The 18,251-nt window shown below is 39.9% G+C and overlaps 1 protein-coding gene across 1 annotated transcript in view; it reads right to left on the reverse strand.

The window, feature by feature from the left end:
• Positions 1-860: 860 nt before the first annotated feature.
• Positions 861-18,251, reverse strand: part of AHCTF1 (AT-hook containing transcription factor 1) — a 72,467-nt gene continuing 55,076 nt past the window's right edge. The window contains exons 31-36 of the mRNA XM_070401370.1: positions 14,951-15,030; positions 12,073-12,278; positions 8,772-10,578; positions 4,357-4,490; positions 2,233-2,300; positions 861-1,314 (exon numbers count right to left, since the gene is read on the reverse strand). Coding sequence (XP_070257471.1) covers positions 1,125-1,314; positions 2,233-2,300; positions 4,357-4,490; positions 8,772-10,578; positions 12,073-12,278; positions 14,951-15,030 — 2,485 coding nt within the window. The 3' untranslated portion in view covers positions 861-1,124. The remainder of the gene's footprint in view (positions 1,315-2,232; positions 2,301-4,356; positions 4,491-8,771; positions 10,579-12,072; positions 12,279-14,950; positions 15,031-18,251) is intronic.

Below are 18,251 nucleotides of genomic sequence, written 5' to 3' on the forward strand. Positions count from 1 at the left end.
AGTTTAGCCAACAAAAGCAGTTTGCTTCTAGACAACCAATTATTAATGGTCCATTCATTACACACTATCCATCACCTCTTATAAATTATTTTACAACACTTATTGAATGTTAGAGCCTACACCAAGTATCGCCACGTAATTGCACAGTCACACAACAGAGAACAGTGTTGTTTTTCTTTTCCTTTTCCCACATCTACTCACACACTTTCCCACCCTCAATGGTCTGTGCCTGAGGTCCTGTGAGAATCTGCCAGTTTAAAAACCTGAATATTAAGGGATTTCTGTGATTCAGTAGCAAGCTCCTTCAAAGCAATAATAAAATTTCTTCAGACTTCACGTTCTATCAATATTAGCTGCACACAAGGTACAATGAATATCCATGAGAGAGATTTTTTTTACATTCCCCTGCTTCTCAAACCCTTTTAAGAAGTTGCTAGTGAGCAGTGAACCGGTCAATCTAACCTGGATAATTAGTCTCTGAATAATTTAGAGACTTTAAGCCTGCTGAACAAGAAATACCATTACATTTAACCAATGCATTACTTAGAAAGTTACTCATCTGAGGTAGAATACATAAAATTTGTTAAACTACAAAAAAGTGGCAAAATTACATGCCCATAATTCAACTTGAACATAGCAACCACACCCCCCCCCAAATACTTTATTAGAAATCTTAATCACAGAAGCAAAAGTGCATAAATTATAAAACAGCAACTTAAAAAACTTAGCAGTTCAGTTGTCCTCATTTTAAGGTTGGTTTAATACTTTTACCTGCAGCGAAAGACAATGGGCCCAGTGCCTGCTAGCGTATAAAATCATCACTAAAACAAATTCCTCTCAAAAATCTAACCGACACAAACTCCTATGAAGTGTATACTTTATTTAACATTCTAATAAGCCATATTTACATATTATATAAATGCCTGAAGTCTTAATATAAAATAGGGATAAAATGCCTCTAAAAGAATCATACTCCGTATGGAGTGATTTTACTTATGGAAGACCTTCTGTTTACAAAAATTTACAATTTATATAAATTACTGTCTTCCAAATTAGGTGATTTTTAATAATCCACATAATTCTGGTGACTTTACAAATAGGTGTACAGTAAAACTTGGAAACAGTCACAGCATTTTCCTGCGGACAATTTGTTTTGGGAAGGAAGACGGTCTCTTCCTGTTCCTCCCCAGAGCTTTCCCCGTCTCCTCGATGGTTCTCCGCGGCCTGCTCCTCACTCTCTCGGCTGGGGTTGCCAAGGGAGAAATGAGCTTAATCTCTACTGGAGGAGGTGACCAACTGTCTTTCTCTGTGGTTCTGAAAAAAAGATATCATTCCGGTAAGAATAAACACGCCATAATATAAACCACAACTGGCTTCTCAATACACGAGAAGAAACCTTAGGGATGATGACCTTTTCCTAGTGCTTTCATTTCATAAGAGAAGCGAAGTGAAGCTTTAACTCATATAAGCTAATCAGAGGCAGAGTTAAAGTGTCACATGACAGAAACTTCTTTTTAATCTGAATATTCAAAAGCATCACTACTGAATGTTCTTTAATGTTGCATATGTCCTAATAAATACTGCTGGGTTATAGAGACTGACCCAGCCCCAGTAGTCAGTCCATGGAATAAAAGCCCGCAGGCCCATGAAAGGAGAAGAAAGCAATTCTCAAGCAGCAGCAATTAGCAATTATGTAGATATTTTCGTAACAGTATGAAGTAGTTTTCCACATACATACAAAGCCAATTTATGTGTAAATAGTGTTGCTGTTGTTATAGTCAAAAGTCTCATTAAATTTATTTTTAAAGTAAGATAAAATGGGTTACTTTACTTTTCTAGAATTCAATGATGTCAAAGCACAGCATATATATATCTGAAATGGAGTAATTTCCCCATGGGTAAAGTTATATAGCTATTAGTGAAATAATCACAGGATCTTTATTTACTTTTTACTAATAGCCATCTATTTTTACTAAAGAAAATGTAAAACATCTCACTCCCATGCAAAATCAAAGACTCACTGGTATTAAACTGCTTCTTTAAGGAGGATGAGTGACTTTCACACGATAAAGAAAACCACCGTGAAGTCAAACAGCTGCAAGGAGCCAGTGCTTGTAAACGACCCTAAGAATGACCCTGTCTAATGAGCGTGACTTCCTAGTGTAAACCGACTCTCCTCACATCCCACATGAAGGAACAGAACATAAAACCACAGCATAGGAAAGGCCGTACCTGCTTGCTTGTTTTGTTTTTCCAGTCCTCATTCTTTTCACTCTTTGCTGTCCCACAGCATCATCTTCCTAAAAGTTGAAATTTTAAAAAGTTAAATCTTTGGTAGTTAAACATTCGAAATCTAAATTTAAAAAGTTCTTTACTAAATCAAGGAATATAATCAAACAGTCCTAATGAATTCAAACTCAGCAAGTCTCATATGAACTCACTAGAGGCCCGGTGCACGAAATTCATGCACTAGGTGGGGGGGGGGGGGGGGGGGGGGGAGGGGGGAGGGCCCTCAGCCCAGCCTGCATCCTCTTGCAGTCTGGGAGCCCTCAGAGAGGCTCCCGCCACCACCACTGCGCTTGCCAGCCATGGGCCCAGCTTCTGGTGAGCGGCACTTCCCCTGTGGGAGCGCACTGACCATCAGGGGGCAGCTCCTGTGTTGAGGTCTGCCCCCTGGTGGTCAGTGCATGTCATAGTGGTTGATTTGCATATTAGCCTTTTATCATATAGGATTTTTTTTAGTAGAAAACTATCATCTAAGAATGCTTTTTATCCTTCATCCTCACACACAATTATCCGCCTACCCAGTTTCATGTTTTGATGTTTCCACTGTTCACTGCCCTTTTGTTCCCAATGTCTGTCCAAAGCCAGGCTCTCATCATCTCATAAGAACTGGGCCACCGGAGACCATTTTTTCTTCACCACAATTCATTTTTCATAGAAACAACTTAAAATACGCACAGGGCTAGCCTGGCCAGCATGGCTCAGTGGTTGAGCGTGGACCTATGAACCAAAAGGTCACGGTTTGATTCCCAGTCAGGGCACATGCCCAGGTTGAGGGCTCAATCCCCAGTGTGGGGTGTGCTGGAGGTAGCCCATTCGTGCTTCTCTCTCATCACTGATGTTTCTCTCTCTCTCCCTTCCTCTCTGAAATTAATAAAAATATCTATTTTTAAATGCACATAACAACCCCCCGCCCCCCCCACATAGCTATTTGTTAATGTGCAAACGGATCCCCCAGTGCACTGTCATACTGCATGCCTTTGCCACTGCTGTTATCTCTGCCAAGAATGCTCGTCTCCTTTACCTTCTTTCTACCGGGGCATTTGGGTAGAAGGGATTCTTATTGTGCTAGAAAATAATTGTGCTTTTGCCTCTTCAATTAAACTGAACTCCTGAGAGACAAGGAATTTGCCTGAATTATTTTTGTCTAAGTCTCTGTCCTTGCATGGTAGCTGGATAACGGCAGATAATTAAAAAAATGCTTATGAATTTATATTGGCAAATGATAGGGTCTCATACTCAAATCCCTGAAATATGCGTGTCTTAGGGTTGTGTGTAACTAGGTGAGGAATCACCTCTGAAACACTGTCTGTGTATGACATGCCAGGGGTTCAGGGACTTACACTTTTTAAATAAACACATCCAGGTAATTCTGATGAGACTCTAAAATTTAAAACCTTTCCCCTAATTGGTAATTCAAACTGCAGCTGCCAGTGATATACCATAATCTTTCTTAAATGTAGGGTCTCAAAGTGTACACAAGGCAATTTTGGGATGTTAATAAAAATGTATGCTCTTCCAAATTTATTTTATTTTTAAATATATTTTATTGATTTTTCACAAAGAGGAAGGGAGAGGGATAAAGAGTTAGAAACATTGATCAGCTGCCTCCTGCATACCCTATACTGGGGATGTGCCCGCAACCAAGGTACATGCCTGCGACTGGAATCGAACCTGGGACCCTAGAGTCCGCAGGCCGACGCTCTATCTACTGAGCCAAATCGGTTAGGGCGAATGTATGCTCTTTTTTTAAAAAAGTTTATTTAGCTCTAACCGGTTTGGCTCAGTGGATAGAGCCTCGGCCTGCAGCCTGAAGGGTCCCAGGTTCGATTCCGGTCAAGAGCATGTACCTTGGTTGCAGGCACATCCCCAGGAGACGGTGTGCAGGAGGCAGCTGATCGATGTTTCTCTCTCATCGATGTTTCTAACTCTCTATCCCTCCTCCTTGATCTCTGTAAAAAATCAATAAAATATATTAAAAAAAGATAAAAAAAAGTTTATTTAAAAGCCATTGCTAAAAAAAAAAAAAAGCAGGCTTAAACAAGCATACAGATAAAATCATACACTTCTTACCAGTTCCTGCACAAGTTGGGGTGTCTTAGACATGTTCTTCCGCCTGGTCCTCAGAGCAGGAGGTGAGAGGACAAATGGAGAAGATAAGTCTGAGATTAATTCTTTCAGCTGTTCAGGAGCTTCTACTTTTATAGCTAAAGAAAGGTAGAAAAAACAACACTGTAGCTATTTCACTTTATATAAACATATACTTTTTTGGTAAAAACTTGAAGTATGGGCATTAGACAGATGTAAACATGGTCAAACAGAAAACACTAGTATCATAACTTAGTACCCACGAGAGAAATGACAGTAAAAATCCCAACATCATTTGGATAATTAAGTGCTCAACAATAGTTAATGCTGCAAACTAAATGCCATCATGTGAAAACAGGGCGTAAAGCAGATACAAAATAGTATTATACCAGCTTTAATCTTTACGGCTCCTCAAACATTCCGAGGGGAACATCACTCTTATATGTAACCTGGGCTAGTTTGCTTCATTAATTTCTACTGTTCCAGACACAAGGTTTTTATTTACAAAAGTAATTATATTTACAAAGAAGAATTCAAACCTTTCTTTCTAGCTCATCTCACTTAATTGTTCTAGTCAAGGGGAAGAACAGAAAAGTCCACATCATAAAAGGAAAAGGCAAGCAGAGAGAAGACATTTTAAAAGCTGATAGGAAGCTATTCCACAGAAAGATAAAAATGATTTAATTAAGAATTGGTTTAGAATATGTAATTAAAAACATCTATCAGACTGAGTCTCAGATTTTGCTTTTTAACCATAGGGTTTCCATAGTAATGGCAATTAGCAATGTAATTGTGCAAGTGGCATGGTGTCGCTTAACCAGTCTGCCATAATGAAAGCCCAGCTTTGGACTTACTAGCTGTGGGGCCAAAGTTACTGAGACTTTTCTGTGCCTCAGTTTCTATAAAGTTATTTGTGAAGATTAAAAACAATGTGTGGCATTCGGTAAGTGCTTTATAGATGCTTGCTTTTGTTATATTTTAGGAATATAATTAACAAATCTTTGAAATTATCAGATTATATAATTTAATGTTACTTCATTTACTGGGATAGTCAAGAGTTCTATAAGATGTCAAATTCTGCTCTCTGTAGTAAAGTGTTCCCACCAAGGCTGGCTCGGATAATTCTGGAATATTTAAAAAAAAATAATTTTAAAAATATACTTTTATTTTTTAAAATATATTTTTATTAATTTGAGAGAGGGAGAGGGAGAAAGGGATGGAAATATCAATGATGAGAATCATTGACCAGCTGCCTCCTGCACGCCCCACTCTGGGGGATCGAGCCTGAAACCTAGGCATGTGTCCTGACCGGGAATCGAACCATGACCTCCTGGTTCATAGGTCGATGTTCAACCACTGAGCCATGCTGGTCGGGCATAAAATATACTTTTATTGATTTCAGAAAAGAAGGGAGTGGGAGAGAGAGATAGAAACATCAATGATGAGAGAGAATCATTGACGGACTGCCTCCTGTATGTCCCCCACTGGGGACAGAGCCCGAACCTGGGCATGTGCCCTGACCAGGAATTGAACCTCTTGGTTCATAGGTAGGATGCTCAACCACTAAGCTATGCAAGCCAGGCAACCCTGGAACAGGATAACAATTGGCTCTCACCAATTGTCTGCTCCAAGACACCGCTACTTACTACCTGGGTGATAGGGGCGCTCAGTCTTACTGAACTTCAATTTCCTCAAATACTTAAGTGGGTTTTAGTGAGAATCCAATTGATAAAATGTATCCCCTACTATAGCCTCAGGCATATAAACAGATCCTTCTTAAATATCAGATGAGTAATGAAAATTGGAGAAAATGTATTGAAATGTCAAGTTTCGCATTGTTTTAGCTATAAGACACATCTAAATAAAATTCTTTGACAGGTTTCACTAGAGTACAGCCTCCAGCTTTCAACTGTAACCTAAATTAATTTCTAATCTAATATTTCTGTATTCACTCTTCTCTGAACCTCCTAACCCTCCCTAAAGGAGCTTTAAAAATACAATTAAACAGGCACAGGGGAGAGAGATGTTCTTAAGAGTCTAGACCAGGGGTGGGCAAACTTTTTGACTCGAGGGCCACAATGGGTTCTTAAACTGGACCGGAGGGCCGGAACAAAAGCATGGATGGAGCCGGAACCGGTTTGGCTCAGTGGATAGAGCGTCGGCCTGCGGACTGAAGGGTCCCAGGTTCGATTCCGGTGGGGGGCATGTACCTGGGTTGCGGGCACATCCCCAGTAGGAGATGTGCAGGAGGCAGCTGATCGATGTTTCTCTCTCATCGATGTTTCTAACTCTCTCTCTCTCTCTCTCCCTTCCTCTCTGTAAAAAATCAAAAAAATAAAAAAAATAAAAAGCATGGATGGAGTGTTTGTGTGAACTAATATAAATTCAAAGTAAACATCATTACATAAAAGGGTACGGTCTTTTTTTTTTTTAGTTTTATTCATTTCAAACGGGCCGGACCCAGCCCGTGGGCCGTAGTTTGCTCATGGCTGGTCTAGACTATCCTCTCAGGTCCAAGCAGAGAGGAGACTGCACCCAAGGGTGTAACTGCTAAGTCCTGAGTACTCACACGAGCCCCGAGGGGCAGGCATTCCCCCCTTCACTGCAATGGCGAGGAAACAAGACTCAGAAAGGCCCAGTACCTTTCTGCCTCACTAGGACATGGCAGAAACGAGAGATCCCAGCCCAGATTCCTCATCTGTCACTGAATCATCTCGTCCTAACGGCACCTGTTGATAATACTGGACTGACTACCAGGAAACCTGAAAACTCAAACACCTAACAGGAGATGGTTAAACAGCCTGTGGCACATGAGGGAGATGAAATGCCACACATCACACATGGACTCTATCACTGTGTATGAAATCAAACCAAAAAAATACAAAAACCACTCACTCAGGGTTTAGAGAAGAGTATCTGAAAATGCTCATGAAATAAGTGGGGAAGGAAGCAAAACATACACATAAGCCATAGTTTATTGGTTTTTTTAAAAAAGAAAACACACACACACACACACACACACACACACACCAGTGACTGAAAGGATATATAAGAAAATGTGAGCAGTGGTTAGTGGTGCTCTAGATGGCTAGAGTATCTACGTTTAAATTCTAATTTTCTATGGCAGGTATGTATTATTTTTATTACAGAAAATGATAAAAGATGACTATGTAAAGATAACAAAAGATCAGAGTTATTAATGTATTTGCCATACTATACCAAAATAACTTGCAATTTTTGTTTAAGTCATGAGGAAAGTATGAAAGAATTAGGTTAATATTCTTCTGCCACGCTCACTGCTGTATTTTTTTCATTTTAACTTGAACATAGCAGCCTTGATAAGTTAGCTAAAATCTCACGTTTTGTCCTTTCATTCTCCTCCATGCAAAATATATGCATAACCACATTTTCATAATACCATGAAGAAACTGAATTATATATAGTACTACCAAAATTAAAAATTAAAATAATTTGGGGAGGAGGACCTGCTACAACTACAAATCATTTTTAGAACTAATAAGCAATTCTATGGCAAAGGGCCATTTCCTGGACTCAGGCTATAGAAATATAATGAATGAGTGCATAAATACAATTTTTTAGAACAGTCTCGTTTCTCAAAAATTCAAATATTTAAAGCGGTTTCTGCATACTGAATGCTGAAGATATGAGTTTGCAGATTTCTAAATGGCTTATCTTCCTCTTGGCCTTCCTCACAGCATCAGGAAACCATAACAGGGTGTTCACTGATGTTAAAAATACAACCAGCCATTTAAAAAAGTTTAATAAAATAAGAAACTAAAATTAAGTTACTTAGCTTATAAGAACAGAATAAAGAGAAATGATTTTGTTCTAAAAAATTAAACCCAAGTCAAGTGAAGTATAGTATTTAAAAGGTTATGATGAACCAGAAAATTCTTAAATCTGAAAATAAACTTTAAAATAGAAAATCTTTAAATTTTACTATTAAAAGATCAAAATTGTTGTTTTGGAAGGAGAGGGATTCCCTGTAACCACAAATCATCTTTAGAAGAAATAATCAATCCTAGCTGGTTTGGCTCAGTGGGTAGAGCCTGCGGACCAAAGGGGGTCCCAGGTTCGATTCCAGTCAAGGGCATGTACCTTGGTTGCAGGCTCTTCCCTGGCCTGGGCCAGAGGCAACCAATCGGTGTGTCTCTCTCATTGATGTTTCTCTCTGTCTTTCCCCCTCTCTTCTACTCTCCCTGAAAATCAATGGAAAAATATCCTCAGGTGAGGATTAACATTAACAAAACCAAAAACAAAAAACAACCAAAAAACCCCCAAAATCAATTAGTCTGTATCAACTCAAATCATGCTTAAAACAATTTGAAACTGAAGACTGCATAAAATGAAAATTATACTTTGAATAGAAATAAACATACCTTTATCTTTCCTTGAAACCTTTGACACAGGAGAAAATAAAGACTCATTTTCTGGTGCAGAAAAGTCTGGCAGTAAAATGGCCTTGCTAGACCTAGTCCTTGTGCTACGGGAAAACTGAGTCACAGGAGTTTTGGCAAGTAATTTTTCTTCTCGGTCCTTGGGTTCCTTCTGCGCCATGTCTTCATCTATGTATTTTTCAGGTATTGAGCGTAATGAACGTTTTTGGCTTTGATTTTCAATCCTTTTTGTAGTCTTTTTCTTAGAACTCATCACTGTAACAAGTTCCTCATTTGGCACTAAAACTGATTTTTCTAAAGCTGGTTTTCCAGCCTCAGTATTTTCACTTTTAGCTGGGGTGTTTCTCGCAGATCTCTTTTGAACTTTGCTCTTCTTAGGACTGTTCTCTTCCTTAACAGCCTCGGATCCTACATCCAGTGATGGATTAATTTTCCTTGGTCTCCCACGTTTCCGAGGTGTAGCAGGTATATCACCTTCTGCTTGAAGAGTCAAAGAAGATGAATCAAGTTTAGAGTCTTCTCTAACATCTGATGCCTTAATGTCTCTCTTTTTAACCCTTTTACTCCCTTGAACAGGCAGCTGCTGTTCACTTAACTTCCCATCTTGTTCATGTCCTGTATTTTCAGAAGTTTCTAAATTAGCAGGTCTCAATCTTTTGTTACTTATGCTAGGACTTGCTACTTTACTGGTTTTTAGATCATTTACAATTTCAACACTTTCCTGATTTTCTACAGATTTTTTCATTCTTTTAGGAGTCTTTTTTGTAACAGATGAAAGTTTAGCTTCTTTTCTAAGAGAAGTTTCTGTGGTTGCTGGTTCCAACAACTGAGATCTTGAACTTCTTAATACCCTACCTGGAGTAACCTGTAATTCTTGTTCCACAGAATGAAGACTCTCTAATGTGTCTTTCTTTCTCCTCCCTCTCTTAGGAGTAAGAGCATCTTGAGGTATTTGCTGGGTCTGAGATGGTTCATTGACACTAGGAAAGGCACTTTCCGAAGCCTCTGAAGTTTCTTTTGTTTTCCTAGTTTTCTTTCTAACTGAGAGTCCTAGCATCTCAGGAGGAGCAGCATCTGCTGACTCTTCCTGTTGCACGGATTTCACATCCAGGCTTTGGGTCCGTTGTCGCCGGGTTCGAGGTCTGGATGGAGTCATGTCATTAACTTGGTTAACATTCATAGTCACTGTACTTGCTTCCTGAGCAGTCTTCAATGTAGATTTGACTGACTTGGTGGAACTCCTTACCTTTTGGCTTATTAAAGGTATGTTTACATGAATGGACTGTTCCATCGTATCTGAAGTAATGTCTTTACTTCTTGTGTCTTTAATTACATCTAGTACATTTTCTGCTACTGCTGCTTTAATTGGTTCAGGCACATTCGGTAAGGCCTCTGTCTTTTGGGAGTCCTGTTCATTAGTTATGACAGATGGCAAGTTTGCAGCATGTCCATGGTCATCATTTTCCCCAGTGTATACATGTTTTGAATCAGTTACTGTGTTAGCTGCTTTAGCTAGCACATTAGATGCTGCAGAATCACCTGTCTCAACTTCTTCTTCACCTTCCAATATCAAGGTGAAGTTGCTCTGAGCCACAAAAAGTTCCCCATCTGCTTCAGCAATGTCACCACACTCAGCAGAGTCTTTATTATCAGGCAAGTCACAGAACTGTTGCTCTATGGTCTCAAAATTGTATTGAAGCTTAAGAGTTCCTGAGGGATACTCATTAAAGGAAAGATTCTTAGCCTCTTGTCCTGAGTCTTGAACTTCAAGCTTTTCATTTTCAGTTACCTAAATGAATTAAAAATAAGAGACTGGTTAAAGAATTTATATATATATATATATATATATTTATTTAAACTTAAAACATAATGTTTTTAAATGACCATTTCACCCTTGATGTATGAATTTTAAATATAAACTACTTTTGACATGGCATCTACTTATGGGTTTACTTTATAAAATACCCACTTAAGCAATCAGACTTTCTTAGTCAAAATAACTAGACAGTAAAAGATTTTGAGATTCTGATTGGAATTAAAGTAGACACCCACATTCCCTGACTAAAAAAGACAGTTTTAATTAACAAAACCTTGAAATTATTATGATGCTAACAATTGTGAGAAGAATTAAGGACTTACTCTGTTCTCACCCAAGAAAAAATTAATTGGAGAAAAAGAAATAACCCCCAAACTGTGTTTTAATGATAATCCCCAAATTACCTAGCTATCCACACTTTTCTCAACAGCATGATCCCCATAAGGTTGAAGAAGAGTTCACCTACATAAGCTCCCTTGGGCTAGACTCAATCCTCTTCCCTTTGCTGGGGCTGCATAAACCATGAAATTCCTAAGGCTTTCAAGTTCAGTCCCTCTCCTGCAAGGGTTTGGTGGAAGAAGGAATGGTCCTTGCATTTACCTTTTGGTAAGGGAAGGGGAGAAAAAGGAGGAGGTAGAAAGCAACAGAGAGATCTCCTGACCAAGAGGTAGAACATTCCCGCCCACCTAGACAATGACACTCCCCACTCCCCAAACATTCGATGAGATGACAGACTGGAAATACGCAGAAATGAGGATGCCCACAAACACCATGCCCACGAGTTTTTAAGCCTCCCAGCTAAAGGAATAGGGACTTTGTCCATCTATTTCACAGTGACTATGGACAACCATGACATTTTATGAGTTAAGAAACTTTCCAAATACTGTACAACCAAATTTCTATAAATAATTAAAATAAAATAGTTGCTTTTCCCCCTTCTTAAATTCAATTACCATATAAAAGTTGCCTGTCAATAATAGGAGAGAATTGGAATTTTTAGAAACCAAAGATCATATTAAGTACCAAGAAAAAAATAAATGCTTCCTGGAGTATATCTGTCAATTCTCCCATAAGTACGCATGGGGAAAAAATATCTATTTAACTATATTCAATTATTTTCAAATATATGCTCTGAATAGTTTCAATGTCATACTTGTCTTTGGAGTAGCCAGGATGTGCTTTCTTATGGCTAAAAGGACTTCCATTTGAACCAGATACTAAGCAAAAATTAAACTGTTAAAATGGTGACTTCTTTAACACAGCCTTTTGGTTTTGGTTCAGAAAAATAATTTCTCACTTAAAGGATGTATTCTTTTATAGGCCACAAAATATCTTGAAACACCTATCTTTTTAAAGAGGTTTTTATGTAACAATCAAATAAATGAATACATTAGGTAAGAACTATGGCTTAAAACCTAACTCAAAACAGAAAGACCGACAGAGAATTAAAAAATTAAAATTTTTTACATGAACTTTTTGAGTATCAGGAGAATCGTCAGAAATTGGAGGCTTTTCTTCTGGTAAGTCAACACTTTCTTTTAGTGCATCAACTTCTATTTCATGATCTTCTTCTAAATTCACTATTTCCTGGTCAAGCCTATGTTCAGAGATAACAGGACTTTCAGAGGTAACGAGCCCAGAGCTTCCGTTATCACCAAGGACACCGGCCACAGCTGAAAGAAAAATGAGAGTTCATCTTTCATGTTTTTAACTGAAAAAATAATATATACACTATTTGGGAAGCAAACAGAGGGAAAGGCTACCCTGCACTTTAGAATATTTCCTTGAAAAACTTTTACACTGCCAAAACTGATATACAAGGATTTACACGTTAATCCTGTTTCTTTAGTATCTAATTACTCAGTTTAAACAATATATGTCCTGCCTGACTGGTGTGGCTTGGTGGTTCAGCGTCGACCTATGAACCAGGAGGTCACCACCGTTAAATTCCTGGTCAGAGCATATGCCCAGTTTGTGGGCTTAATCCCCAGTGTGGGGCGTGCAGGAGGCAGCTGATCAATGATTCTCTCCCCTCACTGAAGTTTCTATCTCTCCCTCTCCCCTTCTTCTCTGAAATCAATAAAAATATATTTAAAAGAAATACACGTGGCCCTAACTGGTTTGGCTCAGTGGATAGAGCGTCGGCCTGCGGACTCAAGGGTCCCAGGTTCAATTCCGGTCAAGGGCATGTGCCTGGGTTGCGGGCACGTCCCCAGTGGGAGATGTGCAGGAGGCAGCTGGTCGATGTTTCTCTCTTATCGATGTTTCTAACTCTCTATCCCTCTCCCTTCCTCTCTGTAAAAAATCAATAAAATATATTTTTTTAAAAAATACAAGTGCTTTTCACAAGGATAAAACACATTAGATAAATTTTACATTTAAAAATCAGTTTTTTCTCAACTGGAATATAATTTTTGTACTTATTGTAAAACATCAATATGATAAATGCTTTGAGGAGCTCAGATGTTTCTTATTAAATTAATCTGAAAATTATACTCACCAGTTTAGATAACCAGCTATCTTTGTTGAGTAATTATAGAATTGAGGGATATGAAATCTGGGCTTTAACCAAGCTGTGAAAAGGACTACATCGATATCTTTCTTTTAGCAGAAAGCACCCAAATGGCCACAAATATGCTTCACCACTTAAAAAATAATAACTTGGGGGTGGGCAGCTCATTAAAAATAAATTCTTCCTTATTCTTTCACCTTCCTCTTTGCCAAAATTTTGTCATTAGTGCACGCAAGCCATATTTGGATTTAGTGTTTGTGAATGATACCGAATTCTAAATTAAAAAATCAGTTAGTGTAGCCCTGGCCAGTGTTCTCAGTGGTTAGAGTGCTGCCACATGCAATGAAGGGTCTCGGGTTCGATTCTCAGTCAAGGGCATGTACCTGGGTTGCAGGTTCATTCCCACCTTGGTCTGGTGTGGGAGGCAACCATTTGATGTGTCTCTCTCACATTGATTTTTCTCTCTCCCTTCCTCCCACTCTCTCTAAAAAGCAATGGAAAAAGTATCCTTGGGTGAGGATAAACAACAACAACAAAAACAACCAACCAGGAAAAAGCATTTGTACACATTTCACAGATAATGGGTTAATATACAAAGACTGCTTATAAAAAAGGAAAAAGTTTTTCACCAGTTTGACAAAGAGGAATGGGAAAATACATTGCATGCTTCTTTCTATGCATGCTACCTTCTAATCATCAGTGTCTGAAAGCATAAACAACCAAGTATTAAAAATCTGTGCCTATTCCTTGACTTTGTTTAGGAATCCATGTTTAGGAATCTACCCAACAGAAACACTGATATATAATGTGCAAATATATACTCACAAGAATATTCGTTGGAGAAATCAAACAGCAAAACAAAAATGGTGATCAGCTCAAATGTTCAACAATAAGTAATTAGTTAAGCATACCAGAGAACATCCATACTACCACATATATTATAACCATTAAAAAAGACAGGACTGCCGAAGCCAGTTTGGCTCAGTGGATAGAGCATCGGCCTGCGGAATGAAGAGTCCCAGGTTCGATTCCGGTCAAGGGTGTGTACCTGGGTTGCGGGCACATCCCCAGTGGGAGATGTGCAGGAAGCAGCTGATCGGTGTTTCTCTCTCATCGATGTTTCTAACTCTCTATCTCTCTCCTTTCCTCTCTGTAAAAAATCAATAAAATATATTAAAAAAAAAAAAAAAAGACAGGATTAATCTAAACTAATGACAACGAAAATTGTCTTAAGCATATTAAGTGGAAAAAATTTGCTTTTAAAAAAGTGTTAATTATAACAGATACCATTTATTGAGCTTTTATTAACATTTAAAGCTATTAATATTTTACAGACAATGGATAGCCCAGTCTTATACTGTAAGTGCAGAACTGAGTTACAAACCCAAGCAATCTGGTTCAAGCCTCTGTACTCTTTAGCAATCATATTTATCTCCCCTTCCTCTTTCAACATGTGGGGGGAAATATGCATATGGAAAAAAATTTCAGGAAAAAGGAAGCTGCCCTATGTAGATATGAGTCCCAGAAGATTAAGAAGCAGGTATGCAGTCTGGCTGGATGTGGATTGGTAACTTAGATTGCTCTTCTTTGATGTTTTGAAGGAAAACAGTCCACAAAAAGCATTCTAAGATTTCCACTGTTAGAATCATAGAGTGCATTACAAGCAACCCACCGTTTTCATAGCTGATACACATTCAGACACCATACATACCAGAGATAAAAAATTGAGATAAATCTGGATAATAGATTCATTGGTTCTATGAATAGATCTCTTTACCAAAACACCAAAATGAAATAATTCTAAGTCAAAATAATACACATATTTATCGTTACCTGCTCTAATTGTAGAGGTGCAGGTTTCAACTGATACTTCGTCTGAAATTGGTACCTTGGACTTCGGGGTGAGGATTTTCCTTTCGAAAAAGAAATACACATTTGACTGTGAGAAGATCCCATTTGCTCTAATATGCTTTAAATCCTACTCCCTTTCCTACTTGTCATATTGCTGATAAAAACCAAGGTTCAGAGAAATTAGTAAGTTCACTCTGAACTTCTATAAAATTTATGTGAATTTATGCTATTATTTGTTTCTTCCACTTTCCAATATTTCACTTTATTGGCAATAATGACATGGCCTTAAAGTACAAGCAAAATGATTTTAAAATGTTGCTCAGAACAAATTGCACTTATACCAATTTTTAATTACTGGTGGCCATGTTTTCCAAATAAATCTGTCAAATATTATGGGACATTTCCTCTACACTCAGGAGGAGGTTCAGTATTTTAATGCTAAGATTAAGGAATAACTCAGAATGGAAAACTAATGGGATCTGCATTATTTAATCCACTTCATAAAATTAAGTTTTGGAAATATGCTGCCAGTGATCCTTCCTATTCTGAGCTGGCCTCCTCCGCCAAACCCAACTAAAGCATGCTGATTTTTAAAAACGGGAAAGACACAATAATTAAAGTAAATTACGCATTTATTTATAGTTACATTTGTAAACTTACCTCAATCACAATGTTTATAGTAAGAATAAGAACCAACTAAATTTGTTTGTTTAAAAAGGAACTAGCTTGCCGAGAATGAGAATATTCACCTAGCTCACTGAAGACTAAAGTTTCTTTTTTTTTTAAACATTTTTTTTCTTTTTTAAGGTATTACATATGTGTCCTTCTCCCCCCAGTGCCCCTCCCCACCCCACCCACTCATGCCCTCACCCCCTGGTAAGACTAAAGTTCTTATCATGTGAATCCTCTTTGCTTTGTGATTGTTATCCATCAAACCCATTTGCAGGAAATATTAGTTTTCATTAAATTAAAAAAATATTTGAATTAATAAAGCAATCTGGATAATCCTTTGATATTGTTTTCTCCCACTTTTTGCATGAAGGCTTGGCAAAGATCCCAGCTGATCAGGGTTTCTTGTTTCAGAAAAGAAGCACATGACCGAATCGAATGTGTGAGAGGCCACTGTTATGATGCTGATCTCTGTGAGTGCTTTATGAAGTCACTCTTAGGACTTACAAAGCCATTTATGTTGTAAGTTATGTTTTATGTGGTTAAGCTTAGTAAATGTTACTACCTTTTCCACCCCATTTTCTTAAAAATATTGATTTTGAGAGAGAAAACATTTATTTGTGATTCTACTTATTTATGCATTCATTAGTTGATTCTTGTATATGCCCTGACCGGGCTCGAATCTGCAACTTTGCATATCGGTATGAGGCTCTTACAAACTGAGCTACGAGACCAGGGCTTCATACTACTTCTTAGTAATTGAAACTGCAACATTTTTGGAATCCTGTACAATGGTGTCACTGTTGTTATTAGTGCTGATGTGCAATGTGTCCAGTCTTGCAATGAAATAAGGAGCTGTGTCATAAGCTGTACCAATTCACTGATTAGTTCAACTAACTTTCAACAAAGAAAGTGGTGTACTGATATATATATTCTAGAGGCCCGGTGCACAAAAATTTGTGCACTCGGGGGGAGGGGGGGGGTCCCTCAGCCTGGCCTGTGCCCTCTCGCAGTCTGGGACCCCTCAGGAGATAACGACCTGCTGGCTTAGGCCTGCTTCCAGGTGGCAGAGGGCAGGCCCAATCCCTAGGTGCAGCCCCTGGTCAGGCTCAGAGCAGGGCCGATTGGGGAGTTGGGGCGCCACCCCGTCATGCACAGAGCAGGGCGGAACGGGAGGTTGCGATGCCACCCTCAGTCACCCTCAGGGTAGGGCCGATTAGGGGGTTGGGGCACCGCCCCCTGTCACACTCAAGGCAGGGTCGATGGGGAGGTTGCGGCACCACCCCATCACGTACAGAGCAGGGCCGATCAGGGGGTTGGGGTGCTGCCCCCTGTCACGCACAGAGCAGGGCCCATCAGGGGGTTGAGGAGCTCCCCGCTGTCACTCACAGAGTAGGGCCGATAGGGGAGTTGGGGCACCGCCCCCTGTCACACACACAGCAGGGCGGATCAGGGGGTTGGGGCGCTGCACCCTGTCACACTCAAGGCAGGGCCAATGGGGAGGTTATGGCTCTACCCCATCACACACAGAGCAAGGCCCATGGAGGGGGGTTGGGGCGCCACCCTCTATCACCCACAGAGCAGGGCCGATCAGGGGGTTGGGGCGCTGCCACTGTTACACTCGGGGCAGGGCCGATGGAGAGGTTATGGCTCTACCCAGTCACACACAGAGCAGGGCCCGTGGAGGGTGTGTGTGTGTGGGGGGGGTTGGGGCGCCACACCCTGTCACACACAGAGCAGGGCCGATCAGGGGGTTGGTGCGCTGCACCCTGTCAAACACAGAGCCGCAGGGCAATCAGGTGATTGGGGAGCTACCCCCTATCAGGCACAGAGCAGGGCAGATAGGGAGGTTGTGGCCCCGCCCCCTGTCACACACAGAGCTGCATGGCGATCAGGGGGTTTGGGCGCTGCGCCCTGTCACGCTGATCCCAGTGCCGGGAGCCTCGCTGCTCCGCCGATCCCGGTGCTGGGAGGCATATTACCCTTTTACTATATAGAATAGAGGCCTGGTGCACGGGTAGGGGCCGGCTGGTCTGCCCTGAAGGGTGTCCTGGATCAGGGTGGGGGTCCCCACTGGGGTGCCTGGCCAGTCTGGGTGAGGGGCTGAGGGCTGTTTTCCGGAAGCGAGTGACTGAAGCTTCCAACAGCTCCTTGTTTTCTTTTTTTTTTTTTATTCTGGGCCAGCTTTAGCTCTGAGGCCTCGCTGCTGAAAACATCGATACAATGTTGCTAAAGCCCAGCTGAATGAAAGCCGGTTTCTGGGGTTTGTTTAGCTTCTTATTTACAACATAGTACATAGTTGCTTAGAGTTGCAACTCAGAGGCCGGCAAGTCAGGCGGGGAACGTTGGAGTCCGCAGTCACTGAAGCACGCAAGCGTCATGTTCGCTTCCAGCTGCCTGGCTGCCGGCCACCATCTTGGCTGACAGTTAATTTGCATATACTCACTGATTAGCCAATGAAAAGGGTAGCGGTCGTACGCTAATTACCATGTTTCTCTTTTATTAGTGTAGATATGTATGTATATATATGTGTGTGTGTGTATATATATTTATATATCTATGTATATTAATCCTCACCTAAATGGTATGTTTATTGATTTTAGAGAGAAAGAGA

The sequence above is a fragment of the Myotis yumanensis genome, unplaced genomic scaffold (assembly GCF_028538775.1).
Source record: "Myotis yumanensis isolate MYYU_CA2020_CCGP unplaced genomic scaffold, mMyoYum1.0.hap1 SCAF_22, whole genome shotgun sequence".
In the NCBI taxonomy this organism is placed as follows: Eukaryota; Metazoa; Chordata; class Mammalia; order Chiroptera; family Vespertilionidae; genus Myotis; species Myotis yumanensis.